We start from the raw sequence: 19,052 nt of genomic DNA, 5'->3' as shown, positions 1-19,052 counted from the left end.
TTTTATAAAAGTGTGACGCAATTTCTATGAGCAGAATTTTATACAAGCGTTGCAAATTGATGTATTATTTGCGCAGAATATATATAGTTGTTATTCTTTTGTCAGTGCGAAGAATGCGCTGAACCAAATCTAATTCTATGCATTCCTTTTTGTTTAGGGTGATATAGGCCTACAGGTGGTGGTGGTATGTTAAGTTGAGGGGACTAATGGAGAAGATTATAAAAGAGTTTCGCGCGTGGAGAATGCTGCTGCTGAGACTCTGCTGTGCTGATTCATATCGCGCACATTCTAAGGGATCATCCCCGTCACTATGTACACAGATAAACATGTGGCACAGCCTTATAGGTATATTTGCCATCGATATCTCCATCTCAGCATCTTCTCTCTATAGGCCTAAACTGCATAGGACTGATGGACGGACCTTTATTTCTTTCGAGTCTAAGTGGGCGATGAAATGGAACCAACATTCAATCTGTAGCTACACTCGTGTCCACAATATCAGATGATGATATATAGCTTATAATGCCTTGCAATAATGTAATCAAGTCATCACAAGATCGAGTGAAAGAGATTAGATTCCTGTGTGCACTGCCCATCATCGACGCGGCGGAGGGCGTGGCGCTCCATTTTCAAAACAGCTCAGCATATTTTGAATATATGAAATCCTGCGATGCCCATGGTGGATCCTATCCTAATAGACGTCGTATATATTGAACACGCCGAGACTCTTGGTGTGTGTCGCACGTGACGGATATAAAAACCGATGCGGATGGATCATGGCGAGAGAGGAGATATCACCGCCTATATTTCGCTAATGGCTTTCTTCTTCCACATTCGAATTTCATTAGCGTGTATACGAGGGGGTCATTAACAAGTCCGGAAAAAAAATATCCCGTCGGTAGAAGAAAAAGGGCAACAGGTCCAGCAACAGCGGTGCTTTGTGCGCGTCAAAAGGAGCAGTTCAGCACCAACCTGATGGGCGTGGCCATGGGCGACTCGGATTGGTCAGGAGGGAACCAATGTCCACGTTCGATGGCCCCCTACCCGGACCAACGTCAGGGCGGAGCCTGAGGAACCACCGCGAGCAGCACAATCCCAAAGGCCGGCCGAAGGATAAATTTTCGATTATTCACCTCCAACAAGTGTTGGCATTCGGATGCTGTTCTCCTTTTCGACCTCGACCATCTCGAAGAATTGAATTCATTCAACAAAGTGAAGAATTACAAAATCTAACGAAGGAAATACGAAGAAAGTGTGTCCCGCGCTCCTGACCTGACCTGATTGATAATATTGAAAGATGGCCAGTGGCAGTCTGAGTAGCAGCAGTGCCGCCGCCTCATCTTTGATCCATCCGTTCGGAGCTCCTGGTTCTTCTTCGGTGACGGAAAACACGTCGACGGGCAGCGTGACTCCGCCGCCGTCGGGCCAGCACTTGACGTTGGAATCGGCCAATCATCCGCTGTTGAGTCATCACCTGGTGATGAAGAACGAGCGGCACCAGCACCACCGGCTGTACCAGCCGTACGTTAATCACGTTCCGCTTCACCACCACCAGCACATCCAGCACCACCACCACCACCACCATCTCCAGCAACAACAGCAGCAACAAATACTGGAGAATCACTACGATTTGAGCCAACATTATCCAGTGGCGTCGACCAGTTCCAACAACCTGGTCGGCGGAACCGATTCCCGGTGCAGTTCCGTCTCCTCTTCCGGCGGCGCCGATCAACACCATCAACAGCACGTCGTCGGATTGACGCTCAAGAGCGAACAACCTCAGCAAAACAGTTTGGATCAGACCAGCAGCTTGGAACTCCTCGACAACGCCAATGTAAGTTTAATAGACTCAAATTTAATTTCTGTTTGATTTAATTAAATTCATTTCCCGATTTTCTATCCAGTTGTCGTACGGCGAAGATCCGCAACAGCGCCATTCATCATCCGGCGGCGACCGTCTGGATTTGCATCATAACGGCCCCTCGTCGGCATCTTCGACTTCTTCCTCTTCTTTGGGCCACAACAACAACAACAACAACAGCAGCAACAACAACAACAACAACAGTAAATCGATGACCGGCCCGTCGGCCGGCTCGTCTTCGCTGGCCATGGCCTTCAGCACCGATCAAGTCGCTTGCGTCTGCGAAGCTCTCCAACAGGCCGGCGACATGGAAGTAAGTTTATTCGATTCAAACGGCCAAGACTTATAGTTTTAATAAATTGATTTTATATTTCATTCGTATTAGCGTCTGTCACGATTCCTGTGGTCGCTTCCGGCTTCCGAGTTGAGCGGCAGCGCCAGCAGCGAGTCGGTCCTGCGGGCCCGGGTGGCCGTCGCCTTCCACCGCGGCAACTACCGCGAACTCTACAACCTGCTGGAATCGCACAGTTTCAGCTCGCAGTACCACCAGGAATTGCAGAACATTTGGTACGGAGCCCACTACAAGGTACCAGATTTATTCCTATTCGTTATTTAAGTGCCAAGTCAAACACATGTGCGGCCGGTAATAAAATATAAAACTGGAACAGTTAACCCCTTATAAAAAAGCGCGGAAAAATAATAATATAGCTTTTGAATGTGTTCAAGCTGTTTCGGAAATGGTTTCCTTTCTTGTGTGAGCGTATATATATATAGTTATATAGCTTTTGTTTTTCTTGTGGGTCTCTTTTTGTGTCGCCCTCGCTCGAATTTTTCTTAATGGCACTTCAACGAAATGACCCCCTCCCCCCCAAAAAAAGAGAACCCCCCACCATCGTTGTGCTGGGGTTTATTTTGAAACAGATGTCGACGACGTCAATGTCGCCGCTTATTTTCTTCTTTTAAACCCAAAGAAATTTGAATTTGAATTGTGTGTTGTGTTGAATGTTCCAGGAGGCTGAAAAGGTGAGGAACCGGGCGTTGGGAGCCGTGGACAAGTACCGACTGAGACGCAAGTATCCGCTCCCGAAGACCATCTGGGACGGCGAGGAGACCATTTACTGCTTCAAGGAAAAATCCCGCGCCGCTCTCAAAGATTGCTACAGGCAAAATCGCTACCCGACTCCCGACGAGAAACGCACCCTGGCCAAAAAGACGGGACTGACGTTGACCCAAGTTTCCAATTGGTTCAAAAACCGACGCCAACGCGACCGGACCCCACCCCAACAACAGAGAAGGTATGTGTCATGGGTCTTTCTCAATTGTTTTTGTCCCCTATCTATGATGGATCGGTGACACACCAGTGTGTAGGTCATGTCAGGTCAAATTTTTTTAAAAATAAGATCCTGGGAAAAAATTTAAAAAAGAAAGATATTCGGGACAGACGAAGTTTATGGCGTTTGACCCAGACGAACTTGTTGAGGGGATTTATCGTCGACAGGCTTTTTTGGGGAATATAAGAAAAAAGTTGTGCAATGAACTTGCTGGCCGTCGTCGTCCTCATCATCGGATAAGAGAGGGGAAAAAAGACGAGTGAAACTGGTCGCAAGATGAAAAAAGTGAAGGCAACCGTAACAACCTCTACAACATAAAGCCAAGTCCAACTATATACTAGACTACTAAGAAACATGTGTGTTCCCACGACTCGGTTTTTTCGAACCCAAATGGTTCCGGGGGTAGTTGGCTGCCTCCCCCCCACACAGACTAACATTCCGGGCGACTTTAACATAACATTTCGACAAATCAGATTTAAAAAAAAAAATTGACGGAAAGAATCGCCATCTGTCGTGAACCAACCGAATCCCGCGTTCATTTCACTGGAATTTGAATTTCACAATTTTTTTTTATTTTTCCAGTGACGATTGCCTGGGCAGCGATAACGGACTACCGACGACTCCCATCAACGGAGCGTCTTCCTCATCTGGACACGTTCTGCACCACCACCACGGCGGAGTCGGCGGGAGCGACTTGCTGAGCGAATTGAAGCCCAACAGTTTCACGCTGGGTAACAAGCTCCTCTTCGACGACGGCGTCCACAATCCATCCGGAAGCGGCGGATTGATGGCCGCGTCCAGGAGCATGAGTTCCCTGATGGCCTCCCAATTCGGCGGAGGATCCAAGGATCCGCACGCCAGCAGCCTGCTGCACCTACCGTCGGCGGCCTTCGCCAGTTACCATCCATCCGGAAGCCACGGCTACGACGGCGGATCAGTGGCCACCCTGGCCAATCTCCACGTCGCCCATCAGCACGTCGTTCAACCCTCGTCTCTCTACCACGGCCATCGGGACCAGGCCTTTTCTCACGCTTAATCGCATTTAAAAAAATTTTTAAATAGAAAAGAAAAACACAAATTTAATTTCCCAAAATCCCAGTCAGAATTATTAAAAAAACAAAAAACAAAAAAGACAAATTTTTTTTTCCGTTTCATTTTTATTTTTCCTCCGTGAGTCAAATGTGTTTTATTGCTATTTCGATTATTTCTTCGTTTGTTGTGTCCGTCATTTATTATGTAATTGGTGCCAACAGAAAAATAATTTGATGGGGTTTGTATATCAGGATCGGTGTTTTCTCGGCCTCCCCTATTCTTAATTATAACCCGCTGGCAATAGTTAATTGTCGTTGTCTTTTTATTCGTGAAATTCATCGGCGCCAGAGTCTTTTGTAATTGTGTCTCTCTTTCTATTTCTTTAATCTTATATCTTCAAACTATATTATAACTCTCTTCTCGGCGTTATGACTCATTTTCCTTTCCTTCAAAATGTTGTTCGTCAACTCACTCGCGAGACGATCTCAATGTGATAGAGGATTGCATCATCAAATTGGAAACAAATTAATAATACCTAATAGCAATTAAAGGAAATAACGAAATCAACTTGGTCGGACAGTTTTAGATCAATTCAAGCCAGATATTTAGTTTAAATAAAAGAAATATACTCCCGGGGGGCAGATGGAGTCAAGCGAACGTGTCTAAATAGATTCAAAAAATTATAAGTGAATAAAATAAGGCGATCTTGTGATACATGTAATGAACATTTGTATGAATTCTTCAGTCTACTAGACGTATCAATAATACACACTGCAACATATACACGGATTGAGAATCGATGGGTGTAGACCATATAGTAAAAAGCCTAAAAATGGAACTCAATATCAAAAGATATAAAGAAGATAAAGTAGTAAGTACACAATCAATAAATATTACAGTATTAATAAATAACATTGAAACGAGATGATGGTACGGTCATGGAAGACTTGGGTTAAACTGCTGTGGCACAACTTGTTAATAAATTACAAAATGATATGCTTTTCTTATTACTTTAAATTATTCAAAGTGATCGGATGAATTTCGCGCGGTGTTTAGCTTTTATTGCGGTCTGGTAATATTATTATCTTCTCTCTATAAAGTCATATTAGCCAATGACATTGATTACTCCATCGTGTCGTAACCGACGGCCTTGATCTTGACGTAGCGGAAAATGGCGTAGCCCATCACAGTCACCACCGACACGACAACTGTGGATCAATTAAATAAGACAAATATAATCATTCAATTTGGGGTTATTTTTCTTTTTATTTACCAAGGGAACTGCCGACCGCAATCGTCACGCTGGAATTGCGACGTCGGCGATGACGATCTTCCCGGCAGAGAACCTCTGGCAATTTTGAAACGAAAAGAAAAATTATCGGCCAGAAATTTTATTATGTCCAACTAAATTTTAACTGACCTTCTCCAAAGACTTTCTGGTTGTCGATAAAGGGCTGGAGCTGGAAATTTTTGAAGATGAGGGTAGCGTTGTCGCTGGCCGGCTGGATGTTGCTGTTATTATTATTAATCCGTCCGGCAACAACAGCACCACTACCTAACGGCAGCAAGGGGAACTGCTTGTCAGCGTAGCAGCGGTAGGAGCGGCCAAGCGGAGCCTGGAGTTCGTTCAGAGCGTTCGCCTCGCTCCCAAACATTAGCAATTCACCTGCTCACGCGTGATGAGACCAACAAGAAAAACTCACATCATCATCAGCTCGGCCATCCGTCAATGTCAACCAACATTTCCCTATAGTTCGGTGTTGTACGTGCAGAACTCAAGTATTATACTATCTATACTACACGCCCGGAGAGCGTGACAAACTATATCCCGGCCCGAGACTAGACAGTGGCGTGCTCCGACCGCTAATCGTTTGGTCAACATCTCGTGCGTGAACGTCAAAAAACGAAACAAAAGAAGGGCGGAAAAAGAATAGCAGATGTCGATGATATAATTGAAGTTGAAATCATTTACTTTTTTCGCCAGTGTCGAGCGGAAATAGCGAAGTATTGAAGGCGAATATAATTTGATTGACGGTCCAGTTCTTGTCGTCCTGATCAAGTCCAAAAAAATTGAATTAGAAAATAAACTTTTGGTGGGTCAATTTGGTTCGTCAATCTAAAAAAATTATACTTTGAAAATGTAGAAGCAAAGTTGAAAGATGTCAATGGAGGTTGTCCAGGTGATGACCAAAATGGGTTTGGGCGACGATGGATTGTTGTTGTCGGCGGCGTAGCAATTCTGAACGGTGGAAACGGTCGCGACGAGTTTAGAAAAATCGATTCGCACCTGGCGTGATTCATCCCCTTCTGGCCAGACCACGACCGTCACTCCCAAACTTGCCAACGTGCAGATCTCCCCCTTGGCGTCGGGAGCGGCCAGAATTTCGGGCAGGTCAGCCGGCCTCAATCCCGTTGCACCGTCTAATTTTCGAATTGAAATCAAATCGGGTCCAACCCACACCCAAAACACCACCCCAAATAAGGGTAGAATACACTTTGAATAATGGAGACGTGATATTTTATATAAATATACCAATCACGGGAACAAAGTTTGGCGGTAGGGTCGTCATGTCTCCTGTCCCGGCATCGACCACCAAGTTGCTCCGTGATAAAATGGCTAAACCGAAAGAAGAGGAATATTACAACAGTTAACTGTGTTTAAAAAATGGCAAAGACTGACCGTGAAGCAATAGAAGACATCGCCCAAAGAAGTAAATAATCTGCTTCGGACTCTCCATGATGCAATAAGTATTTTTCTTTGGGGAAATGATTGGAGAGAGACAAGAGAACGGCCAACCCCTCTAGATAGTACACACAGAGTTCTCTTACAGATCATTCAGCCGTTGGAGCCATCTGCTGTTCTCTTTGCATCGAGCAGATCAATAACACGACGTGCTTCTCCATGTGTGTCTACAGCGCATGCCCTGTGGATGCTGCTGTACAGCATCGGCGGCCATACACACACGATAAAATCTATTTTACATAAATCTTGGAATCCCAAATGTTTTTACAAGGAGATGGAGAAAGAAAAAAAAAAATTACAATTTTTTTCGTACCGTTATTACAAGGAGTAGAAACAGTTATAGAAATTTATAGAGGTTGAAAATCCAATAAGGAAAAATGGCGATGCTGTCGGGGCTGTTTTTGGCGCCGACAAAACGTGAAAAGTTGCTGGCTCGATTCTTTCGTCTAATTCTTTCTCCACTCCAGCAGTGAGGTATAAATATACACATTGTAATGTGTTTAGTTTGTAACTTACCTGAGTTGCACGTGGAAAACCGCGTTTAATGATATCATACAGCCCGTTCTTGTATGTACGTTGTAACAATAATCCGTTAAGGACAGAGAATTTACCTCTGTGCAGATTCGACCACGTGGAACGAACATGATTTAGTGTTGGAAATGACTCAAAGGAGGATTATTTACCTTTGCATGCTGTGGTTTTCTACATCATTCTTCATATTCACTGGTGTGCAAGGTATACCATGTTCTTTTTTCTACACAACAGTCTTGGGCTCATCATGGATGCAGTGTTGGAAAAAAAAAGACGATGTTGTACCCACCATCAAAGTGTGTAATTGTTCTTGCTTTCATCTTCTGCCAGATTTGATTCTTCATCAGTTGATGAATTGTGTGAAATTTTTTTTAAAACTCTTGCAGGTCGCTCAACTCTGGTCCCACATGCTCGACCTTTGTGTTACACATTTTCAAAGAAGTTGCTGTTTCCTCAATATAACAGGCAGACCATTTTAACTAGCTCTAGAGTCCCTCTAACTAGAAAGCCAATCAATGTGCTATATAGTGATCTGCAGCTCTTCATCATCCTGAAAAATAGAACCCAAATCCATTGTCTCAAGAGAGACCACCGGTACCCAATTTACAACACTAAATTGGATATTTTTTCTGACTTTAACATTTTTCTTTGAATATTATTACAGGTAAAAGGAGGAAAGATTGAAAGATAATGGGGGCTTGTGCTTTGCCTGATGTTGTCTACGGGAGGCGTGCATATCTGAACGAGCAGATCGTGAAGGACTCGGCCACCATCTCAATAAAATACAGGTACGTGAAATTATCTAATCATGCATTTCATGACCGGCATCTCGCTATTGATGAGCTTGAATTTCACGTCTGTCCTGATTAGCTGATTTCTCCCCCCATATTTTTGGGCTCTTGTTGTCATCACGGTATTATATATTTTTCGGTACCGTCGAAAAATGACGGATGGATGTGTTGTGTTCTCTGCCGATTTTTGAAATGGCGCTGGGAGGGTCTTGGAGATAGTGACGTCGATAGATGGCTCTGAAGAGGCGCCGTCTGGTGCCTCGAGCTTTTTCCCAATGATCTTTCAAAGAAGCGTAGCGGTCACGAAGCCAAAACTTTGGCTGGATGTCGACGGGATTTTTCCGACCGTGAATATTTTTCTTTAAGTCGGGAATTTTATTTTTTTTTTCTGGATGGAAGGAAAGGATTAATAGCCATCAATCACACGGGGGGGGGGGGGAAGGGACATTGGCCGTTGGCCATTCAGATTCCACTCCATCGAGACGAACGGAAAGACGAAGAAGAAGAAGAGAAAGAATCCGGCCAATTTCCTTATCGGAAATAAGGGGCGCGTGAAAAATTGTCGGGACCAGGGCCCCGTAGTTGCGGTGTCAGGTTTGCGGCCATTCCAAGGTTGGACACGGTGAATGTGTGAGAAAAAGAAGGGAAGAATATTCGACATTTTCCGACTAGTCGTTAAATGGAGAAGAAGAAGAGCCCAGTCACCTTCATTAGCAATAGTCTGCCATCTTTAGTAGTCTCATAGGAGTTCGTTTTTAGGTGGACAAGAATAGAAAGAAAAGAATGGGGTGCCGGGGTTTTCTTTCATATTATGCTGGCACAGCAGCACGCCTCTTATCATCATCATTGAAGGGTCCGTGTGTTTCTATCGTTGCTCTTTTTCGAACCTCATTACGGATGCTTGGGTTACCTGAAAACGGAGATGATGATCCTCTAGACTGCAGTGGTGATCATCATCATCATTTTTCTCTTCTTTTGATGCAGAAATTAACCGGGCACGGGCGCTGACCACTGCTCCCAGCTCTTTGGCGTGGGGTCCGCGATTTTCTTCTTTCCCGTTCCTTGTGAAATCTTTTAATTTGACGTCCACAGTAGAGAGAAACGCCTGGTTATAATATCCAAAAGAACCGTGGCTTCCCCTCTCTACCCGGCGAGGTCATTGAACACACACACTCTGGTGGCGCAGAGACGCGTCAAAACAGCTCAGCCAAAGAAACATTTATTTTTTTCGTTGAATAATTAATCAACCAAACACTTTGGAAGGATTTATCGCCCAGGGCTTGAATCAAACAAAAAAGTTCTTTTTCTGGTGTGTGTGTCGTGTAAATAATAGGATTGACTACATTTGGAAGTTGTCAATTGGAAGCAGACGATAAAGTCACGAATTGTTGCATCATCGTTCAAGTTTTTGCGCATCACCTTTTTTTGAATTGACATATTTTTCGCCCAGGCAACCAGAAAAACTCGTCTATATTTATTTAGACAGACCAGACAAATGCGTCAAGAAACTTGTCGTCGTCTGTTGTTATTGTTGTTCGGTGCCATCTCAAACCTTCTCCCTTGTTGAAAACGTTGCTTACCTGATTGCTGGCCCATCCGCAGAGAGATGGATACCACCAATAAGAGAGAGGGGGGTCGACTCGGATGGAATGTGCAGAGTGTATAGTGTTCGTCATTTTGTGTTGGGAGGTTCAACTTGTTGGTCCGTATTCCCCCCGACCATTTTATTCCTCTTCTTCTTCTTCTGGTGTACCCGTGTGTTGCCTCGGGGCGTAGAACACCTTGTGTCTATATACACCTTGGAAAAAGGTTTACTTTATCCAGTGTTTCTCTCATTCTCTCGGTATTCTTTCTTACCTGTTGGTTTTATTTTTGTGAAGGGGGCCGGTAGATAGAAGAATAGAAAGGTGAGAGAGAGAGAAAGAGAATAACACACACACACAAAGGCCCGAACACAAGAAACTGCCGGCGGTTTTTTTCTTTTTCTTCTTCTTCTCATTCCTTCTTCTTCAGTGGGACTCCAAGTCTTAAAGTCTTCAGTATGATCTTGGCTTTACAGTGCGACACATACAGTCCCAGTCCAGCAGCAGTAAGTCAGTGATCCTTTTAAACTCTGGAAATCTGATTGGGCGGATTTGTGTCGATGTGAAAAGAAGAAAAAAAAGTTGTGTGACTGGCACACAATTGACCCCAAAACAATTTTTGCTTTTGAAGAGAAAAAACTATTGGATTTTTGTTCTATTTCTCGTGTGCTTGGGTGCCTGTTTTTGTTTTTTGTAGGACGCGATTGATTGCAATCATCGCCACACGTCAAATCAAACTGGATGTGGGATTTAATTGCATACACACTTGAAAGTGACCCCTAGACAAGACCCACCTTTCACTCTCACCTGGACATTTTGCCAAGGCAAGTGACTTTTTTCAAACAAATTTCCCTCTAAAAATTGTTCCGAGGTCTTTTGAAATTTCAAATATTGGGAAAAACTTTGGTGTTCGATTTCTCTTTTTTTCCCCTCTTAATCGAGGGGGTCGGAGTATTGTGTGTTGGGAAAAGTTTAATAGATATGGGCCCCCTTCTTGTGTGAGTGGCGTAGCTTTTTTTTCTCTACTGTTTTCGCGGTTGTTTCTAAAAGGAATGTCTGTTGACCTCCGACGCCTCCCCTTCGAAGAAAGAAAAAAAAGTCTTGAGAGAGAAAAACACCCATTTATTCCTTCATGGGAATAACAAAAGAAGAAAAAAACATTTTTTTCTGTCTCCCCCCTCATCTCATTGGAATTGTTTAAACATTCTGGTATTATTATACACATAATATATGCCCCCCTTCACTCTCTTCTCTATTCCACCTCATAAGAAACAGATAGGAGATAGATAGGCCCCCAAAAAAGGCAATGGCGGTTCGAAAGGCAAAAATAAGAAAAAAAAAAGTTTTTATTTTGGGGCTATTGAAACGTGTAGGGATTGAATCGAAAATGGTTTCCAGTCAGGCGATATAGAAAAGAATCAGAAATCACGAACTTGTTATTTCTGTTTCTTTATTTCATTTTTTTTTGTTTTGTTCACATGTTGTGAACTGGATAAGGAGAATTTTGATTGAAATGGTCCGTGGTTGTTGTTGCGGATGGTGACGTCACTCGACAGCCCCCCAACAACAACGAGTGACAGATTCACCTCTCTTTGTGATGGATGCGTCTCTCCTCTTGTGTGCACCTAATGGGGGATTCATCCATCCATCCGTCGTTTTTCGCAGCTAAGAGATTCAATTTGGTTTGGTTTTTCTTCCAGTGGGGTGGCACACATATTTCTTTATGACGAATTTGGGGTGGTGTCGGTGTGGTGGGTGGTTTTGCATTCAAGGTAAAGAAAAAAGAACCGGCAGCATTGGGATATCAAAACCCCCAAAATATCTACCTCCTCTTCCATCGTTCGTCTTTATGACGCAACTCGTGTTCTCACACGGACGGTTCTCCCGTCAGAGTGTGTTATTACACGGAGAGAATGGAATAGAAGAAGAAAAATATTCTTCCATTTTTCCTACTTAATTGTGTGAGAAAAATCTCTTTTTTTTTGGTCGTGAAAGGAAATTGAATCGAGCATGTGTGCATTTTTTTCTGTACGTCTTTCTCTTGTATTCGATCGCTTCGGGCTTGTCATTACCATCAAAATGTACACATATAAACCAGTAGGGTGGGAATCGGGAGTCGTAAAAATTAAATGGCGGCGGTTTTTATTTTTGGGTAGAGAGAGAAAAACTTTTTTTTTCTTCGTCGATGAGAAGGGCGACAAGCCGCGCATCTGTCGCCAAAAACACACACACGTACACAATTTCAGTAAAAGTTTTTCTTTTTTTTTATTTATTTATTTATTTTCTAAATGGTTTTTATGTTCCGAGATGTTGTGTCGCTGTTGTGATCCTTTCCGACTGATCGGATTTGATGTTTCAACACGTTGTTGTTGGCCCGTGTTACTTTTTTCGTTGAAATGTCCATCCATGCGAATCGCTGCTCGCGCAGAGTGCCGCCGAGAATTAGACGGATTGACCAACAACAAAACGAGCCAAGATGTGGGACAGCAACAATAGCAGCACCCCGACGGCCTAGATGAAGCATCCACAATCAACCACCTGTTCCGCTTTATTTTCTTGCTGCTGGTAGACAGCGTCTGCTGTGACTATGACAGAGTTACGAGATTATCTTGGCGAAATGTAAGAGAGAAAGAGCGTGACTTTGTGATTGTACTGGGAGGTGCTAGTCGGATATTCATCAGCCGATCCGCCCCTCAACATCAAAAGGGAACTCACGAAATTTTCATTTTCGACTCCAACGAGGTAGAAAGAAACAAACTTTCCCCGTATGACAATAAGAATTGAACGCGCCAAGGTGCCGCGCGCAAAAATAAAAAAAGTAGAGCATGAAACAACAACAACCAAAAGGGACACAACAATCGTAGAGGTGAATTCCACTATCGCCCACCATTTTTGAAGCTGTAGAGAGACGTGCAGAGTTTTCCGTCGATCCTTGTTTCTTTTTTTCCCAAATGTGTTTGTAGTGCCATCCCGATTCTAACTGGTAGTCCCCAGACATTCTGTTTTATGCTAATGTCTTTTGAAGGCACGTCCACGACCCCGTCTCTTGGTCGTTTTCGGGAAAAGAAAAAAGAAAAAAACTTTTCGGGAGTGGCACATTCTTTTCTTTTGTTGATGGAACAACTTAAAAAGTTAGTTTTTTTTTCTTTTCCTATTATCGGAATCAAACCAGGGCACAAGGAGCTCAGTGTGTCTTGGTAACTGGCTCGGTAGTGTACGAACGATTTTGCGGTCTCCTCGGGACACACAACAACAACAACAAGAGTCGGTCACTCAATCGATGGAACGATTAGACGGGGCTTCTCTCCCCCCTATGTCCCGCAGAGTTTGGTTGTGAGTTGTTGTTCTCCCGCTTTTCTTCTCCTTCCTTGTCGACCGTGACTGGTTTCTTTATCGAAACTACACGCACCACCAGCACCATCAGCAACAACCTAATTGTCATTCGATCTCATTTGATTGCCACATAATCGAAACCACCGGTGCTCACGCTTCGATCCGGTCCGTCACCAAATGTTCTCGTGATAGTTGTCACCCAACGGTTGCTGCAAGGTCCTTTTTTTATTATTATTTTAGACTTTTCAAATAATCAGCAGAGAAAAGTAGAGAAATTTAAAAGTAATGGTTTGTGTTTTTGTGCATTTGTCTGAATTTCCTTCGATTACGTCAATTTTCTGGTATGTCGGTCACACAAGACGCCGGCTACCGTTTCACGCGGGAAGAGAAATGTGACGCGATCTTGTGAGAATGTCGGGAGCCGGTTTTTTCTGAGATTTTTTCTTTCTGACTTTTTTTTTATATTTGCTTATTTAACTTTTTTTTCGGGGAGGGGAAGTGAGCAACGACTGTGACACGGTCTGGTTGTATAATAACCCCTCCTGCTTGGGTATGCATGACGTTGGTGCTGTCTGGTCTCGTCCAGCGGAATAAACGGGATGACACATTCGAGGAGGGAGTCGCCTTCAACTTGAATGTGACGGCGCTGGCGCACAGTTTTTCCCATTTCTTTCTTTCTTTCCAGGGGTATTAACAGAAATATGGAGTGGGGTGGAAGAAGAAGGAGGAGGAGGAAGCCATTTTTGGGGGTTTTAGGGAATTGCAAATCAAATATGAAAGACGACGACGTCCCGGGAGTCGGAGCGTGAAATAGTAGGCAAGTTCTTATTTTACGAGTCGGTCGGTTTCTTTCGTCCGTTCGTCCTCCGCCCAATTTTTCATTCAAAATTGCCACGCCAAAAGAAAAGGAAAGAAAAGAAAAAAAGCAAAGTTCTGTCGTTGATAATTGTTAAGTATTTATCTTTTATACGTTTCGGTATAGTGCTCGCATGATGGATGATCAACGCCAGGTAATTACATTATTATTCCTCCAACGGTTTCTGGCCTTTTTCCCATTCAACGAATCCCGTAATGATATCCGCCACGGTTATCATTAATTCAGCCAATTGGCACAAAATTCGATGCAAATTATTGATTTATGCAAATTTTTCCGGGTTTTTTTTTTCTCATTTATTTTTATTATTTTTTGAGGCCGTGCTAAAGGTCTAGAAGAAATGTGTGCCACTGCCAAAATAATTTCCACCAATTCCCGAACATTTTGGGGCCGTTGCGTGCCGAGCGCCAATGTCTGGTTCTTATTATTATGATTATTGTACTGCAGCCAACAGCATTTTTTTTTTCAGGGTATCCGGCTTCTTTGCCTTCGTGTGTGTGTTGTGTCAGGCGTGACGTCGCCGTCATCATCGCCGTTTTATTTTTATTAGAACAAGAAAAGAAGTCGCGCCTCAAAGATTTTTCCAGTTTCTTTTTTTATTTCAAGCCCTGGAAAGTCGACGATGGAGAAACAGGCCGTGAAAATAAAAATATCGTCAAGGTGTGCCGCACTGGTTGATTGGTGCCACCGAAGGAAAAAGTTGTTTTGGAACCTGTGCGAGTCACAAAACAAACACATTCCAGCAGTTGGATGTGGAAAGGAAAAGGAAATCTCATTACCATCGGCATCATCGCGCAGGGGAAATTTAATGACACATTGCTACGTCGTGTCGATATTCAAATGAGATGGATGAGACTGTGTGTGTTGGCTGTTTTTTCCGGTGCATGCAGGAACTTAAACGTCGTTAGTATTTTTTGAGCAGCTATTTTTCAACCAAACTAACTAGAAAAAGGACATTCCGGCACGTAAATCTTGTTCCGTTCATTTTCAATTTCTTCGTCGAAAAAATGTTGGAACGAAAGAATTTTTTTTCTCCTAGTGGCGCATTGAGTTTCTTTTTACGACCAATACGTTTAACCAAAAAAGAAGAAAAAGAGGAGATGGAATAAATAAATACGCATTTATTTTTTATTATTATCAAAACATTTTTGTTGAAAGGCATTATTCACGGCGGGGGCGATGGGGACAAGAGGGTCGCCCTGTCAGAAACTTACGACGTTGCTCATCGTTTTTTAACGGAACAAACTGATTTTGGGGGGAAATAAAAATACAACAACATGGTGGTCTTTTGCTCGGCCCCACCAAAAAACTGGGAGGGGATATCATCAGACTAGTAGTACAGTAGTAGTCGAAGTAAGTAGTAACATTCCAATCTTGTTTTCCCCTCTAAATAAAGTAAAAAAAGAGCAGCAGCAGCAGCAGCCTGTAATTTTACCGTTATGCATATGCATGTAAGAAATAGAAGAAGAGTCAGCCGGAGAATATATAGTGGCGGAAGCTTTTCAAAAAGACGAGACCGTCCGCCGCCGGACGTTTGTAACCGTGAAGGAGAGAGGGCATTCACTCTGCTGTGATGGACATGTTTCTTTATTTTTAACCTGTTAATCGTTTTGCCCCCTCTAGCTCTTTTCTTTTTTTTTCTCTCGATTTCATTTTACAGATTCTTTTGGGTCTGATTTTCTTAAGACACTCGACTGGATTAAACTCCAGTCCACCCGAAATGGAGGGAAAATAATTAATCAGCCGGAATTCGTGAAATATTCTCTGCCCTTGTTGGTTACATATCGATTGGCCCACCAAGGACATTGACTTTTTTCCTTTTTATTATTATTTTTCTTTTCCTTAAACTTATTTCTCCCACGCTCACGCAGCTGGTTGTTATTGCGTGCTGCGTGTTTCCTTCCACTTTTCCCCGTGTAATTCGCATCGGCGGAGAATTGCCACCGGTGGAAAATGGTTCGATTTATAATCGTTTATATCTACGAGCGAGTGTGTTGGTACCCCAGCAGAGGTCTTATTCGTCGTCGTCGGATGATCTTGTTATTGGGCGACACGCACATCCACACACACACACGCGGGATCCAATCAAAGTCCCCCAGGGAGGTTTTGTGAGATGGATCGTAACGTCGTGAGAACAGGAAGAAGAAGAAGAAAGGGCTAGGGGGGGGGGGGGTTATAATGGCAATAACACAAAACGGTGTCTGTGGCCTTTCCCACTCGAATCTGCACAAACTTTTTCCCTCGTTGGCTCGAGATTCTCTCAACTTTTCGTTTCAACTTCTTTTCCCTTTCGTCTTGACAATTCGACCCGTCAGGCAAAAGAAAACGCCACATCTGTGGCTGTAATCAGATCTCTGCTCAAAAGTCTTTCCCACATTGTCGTTGTCTGACAAGTTCTTTCGTTTATTATCGATCGTGAAACATTCTTTTTTGCCAAAAAGAAATTTTTAAAATGACCAAGAGATTTTAATATGTTTTTGGTTTTTTGAATTTTTAAACAGATTGCCGCTATCTCTGGTGAGCGTTTGTCATGGTCGGAACGATGATGCTCCATCAGCAACAGCAGCAGCCACTCGCCTGGAACGCCATGGTATGTCGTTGTAGCCTCTCTAAACTATTATACTCGCTCGCGCTGCAACTCTTTTAAAATTTCAAATGTCATTTCTATTTTCTAAATTTTGAAAAAATGAAAGAGCGACGACGGCTGGAATCCGAGGAGCCTGTCTAGTTTCCAGACGTTTCCACGACATCCGTCACTCCCCGGATCTTCGTCGTCTAGCAGCTCGTCTTCTTCTTCTTCCTCGTCATCATCTTCCTCTTCTTCTTCCTCGCCTTCGTCTTCCGGCGGCGGTGCCTCGCATCACCACGCCCATTCAAAGTCGTTGATTGAAGACGACAAGTACAACAGAAGCCAATCGGTTAATAACAACAACAACAAAAGCGGAGCCAAACTTTCTATGCTGCCCGGAACGACGCCGACTCACGGCCATTCGCGCTCGCTGGGCCAAGCCGCCGATTTCTCCGTTCATCCGCAACGCGTCGAGCTCCAAACGCGACGCCAAACTTCACTGGTATTTTCATCAATTTTGGTTTTTTTATTATTATTATTCGATTTGTCAATCAATTATTTTTCACAGAACGGCCATGGCAACGACGGCGACGATCCGGACGTCGTTCAAGTGACATTGGGTCACAACGACCGTCGCTTCGGCTTCTCTGTCGTGGGCGGGCTGGAGGAAGGTTTCCCGCCCCGCATCGACGAAATCGCACCAGGTAAGGATTGGCGGGTGGGGTGGGGTGGAAGGAAGGAAGGCTACAAACTGGCATTTCCAAGTACGAGCAAACTTGGTTGTGTGAAGTCTAATTGGATCTAGAATATTATCGCATATTACATTCCCCCCTCACTCCTTGGCGCTCCATCCATCCATCCATCTAGCGTCGTTTCCCGCCTTTGTGGGATTCCGTTTCCCGTCCTACCCCATGGAGCCGGAGGGGGGCCACCTTCCTTTACTAAGTGGATTAGTTGCTATATACAGCTGCCATCTTTCCTCCTTTTTCTCTCCATTCCTCGCCAACTTTTTCTCTTCTTCTTCTCCTTCCACCCGAAAACGGTTAGACTCGTGACGTTCAAATGTCAGTTGATCGTCGGTTCATTGTACCCCGACGCTTCTTTTTCTTTTTTCTTCCAAAATATCTTCAGGTGGAAAGCAACAACAAGAAAAAAAAAAGGGTTTTTGTTGCAAGCCTTAAAAGAGGAGGATGGAAACAGGGTCGAGTTGCCGACGGGATGGATGAGATAAGGCACGTGGAAATGGATACGGTGTGGATCGTGAGTGTCTGCCGGAAAAGACGGAAGAAGCAGAAGAAAATGAAAGAAAAGAAGAGATCTACAATACGAAAGGACAAAATAGACTCTGGGGGAGGGGGGGGGGGGAAGGCAGATCTTTTTTCCTTAGACTCCCGCTCTCTCCGTGAAGCCGCGCCCATATTATATCCGTCCGTCCGTCATGTCTATTGATTTTATTTTTTCTCCTTTCTTCTTTTATGCAGTGCCAAAGAGGACGAGAGGGAGAGACGAGTTTTTTCTTTTTCCCTTTTTTTCATTCTCCTGTTCCTCCGGTCGGATCGGATATTAAGAGAAATGTTGTGTGTTTATATCGGGAGAGGAGAGAGCGGGTAGAGCAGCTCTGGTTTCGCCCAGTCGGTCGATTGCAATCGATCTCTTCTCCTCCTGTACGTCTCTCTCTCTCTCTCGCTTCTCTACACGTTAATTGACTAGTGCTGTACAGTGTACACGGTCGGATCGGTTCCGGTATTCATCCGGAAAATGAAATTAGGGTGGGAGGAGGAGAAGAAGGAAAAGGGTTGTGGTTTTTGGTCTCGGGAAGAAAAGACGAGCCGGAGGAATGTTCCGCATCCTCCTTTTTTATATTATTGTTTCCTTTTTTCATTTTATTTTTTTCATGAGGGGAAGTTCTTTACTTCTGACGACTCCCACGTAGGATATAAAAGCTAATTAGATTTCATTTCACTTGATTTCCTTCTCAACCCCACCGGCAATGCAATCGCCGTAATTACATCCCAATTTCTCTGAATTCTGTTTAAATGCGAATCATCAGTCGATTCCGAGTAATAATTTGCCAGTTTCCCGAACTCTTTTTGTTTTTTGTCTCGACGGGACGGATAATTAGCGCTATCTTCACTTGGGCGATAAGGTGGCAAATGGGTTGGGTGGGGATGTGCTGTAAACGTGTTGGCAGTTGGTCGAGAGAGGAGATCGGATCGATGGGATGTCTACGGGAGAGTTTAAAGAGGAGGGCCAGCCAGTCGCCCCAAGACTTTGTGTGTAGGTATTTTCACGCCGGATGTGTGTTCTTGTGTGTACTAGGTGATCCCGAGCTCCTGCTGCTGCTCTATCTCCATCTCTTTCATGGCATGTTGTTTGTACCAGTACATCAGAAGCGACTATAAGG

General features: G+C 43.9%; 3 protein-coding genes across 8 annotated transcripts in view; 2 read left to right on the top strand and 1 right to left on the bottom strand.

Annotated features, from left to right (window-relative positions):
- The first annotated feature begins 1,118 nt into the window (after positions 1 to 1,118).
- Positions 1,119 to 5,005, top strand: LOC124209591 (TSC22 domain family protein 1-like). The gene is made up of 5 exons (XM_046607637.1): positions 1,119 to 1,834; positions 1,905 to 2,174; positions 2,247 to 2,447; positions 2,873 to 3,156; positions 3,775 to 5,005. Exons 1-5 carry the CDS (start codon positions 1,298 to 1,300, stop codon positions 4,226 to 4,228), a joined length of 1,746 nt encoding a protein of 581 aa, XP_046463593.1. The 5' UTR covers positions 1,119 to 1,297; the 3' UTR covers positions 4,229 to 5,005.
- LOC124209592 lies at positions 4,931 to 7,213 on the bottom strand. Its single transcript, XM_046607638.1, has 7 exons — positions 6,905 to 7,213; positions 6,758 to 6,841; positions 6,356 to 6,645; positions 6,197 to 6,275; positions 5,645 to 5,890; positions 5,498 to 5,572; positions 4,931 to 5,432 (listed from the first exon to the last, which is right to left on the bottom strand). The coding sequence occupies exons 1-7, from the start codon at positions 6,960 to 6,962 to the stop codon at positions 5,347 to 5,349; spliced, it is 918 nt and encodes a 305-aa protein (XP_046463594.1). The 5' UTR covers positions 6,963 to 7,213; the 3' UTR covers positions 4,931 to 5,346.
- Positions 7,214 to 7,486: 273 nt separating this feature from the next.
- The window catches only part of LOC124209578 (protein lin-2-like), a 30,666-nt gene continuing 19,100 nt past the window's right edge, over positions 7,487 to 19,052 (top strand). For 2 of the 6 annotated variants that reach the window (XM_046607619.1, XM_046607616.1), the window contains exons 1-4: positions 10,333 to 10,696; positions 16,581 to 16,669; positions 16,773 to 17,150; positions 17,217 to 17,352. In XM_046607619.1, the coding sequence (XP_046463575.1) occupies positions 16,610 to 16,669; positions 16,773 to 17,150; positions 17,217 to 17,352 (574 nt within the window). In that variant the 5' untranslated portion in view covers positions 10,333 to 10,696; positions 16,581 to 16,609. Of the gene's footprint in view, positions 7,703 to 7,884; positions 8,093 to 8,162; positions 8,287 to 10,332; positions 10,697 to 14,022; positions 14,216 to 16,580; positions 16,670 to 16,772; positions 17,151 to 17,216; positions 17,353 to 19,052 lie in introns of those variants that run through there. The other 4 variants (XM_046607620.1, XM_046607618.1, XM_046607621.1 and 1 more) reach the window with 4 other exon arrangements.

This window comes from Daphnia pulex, chromosome 12 (assembly GCF_021134715.1).
Source record: "Daphnia pulex isolate KAP4 chromosome 12, ASM2113471v1".
NCBI classification, from domain to species: Eukaryota; Metazoa; Arthropoda; class Branchiopoda; order Diplostraca; family Daphniidae; genus Daphnia; species Daphnia pulex.
Note: the sequence above shows the minus strand (reverse complement) of the source record. Positions and strands in the feature narration are given on the sequence as shown.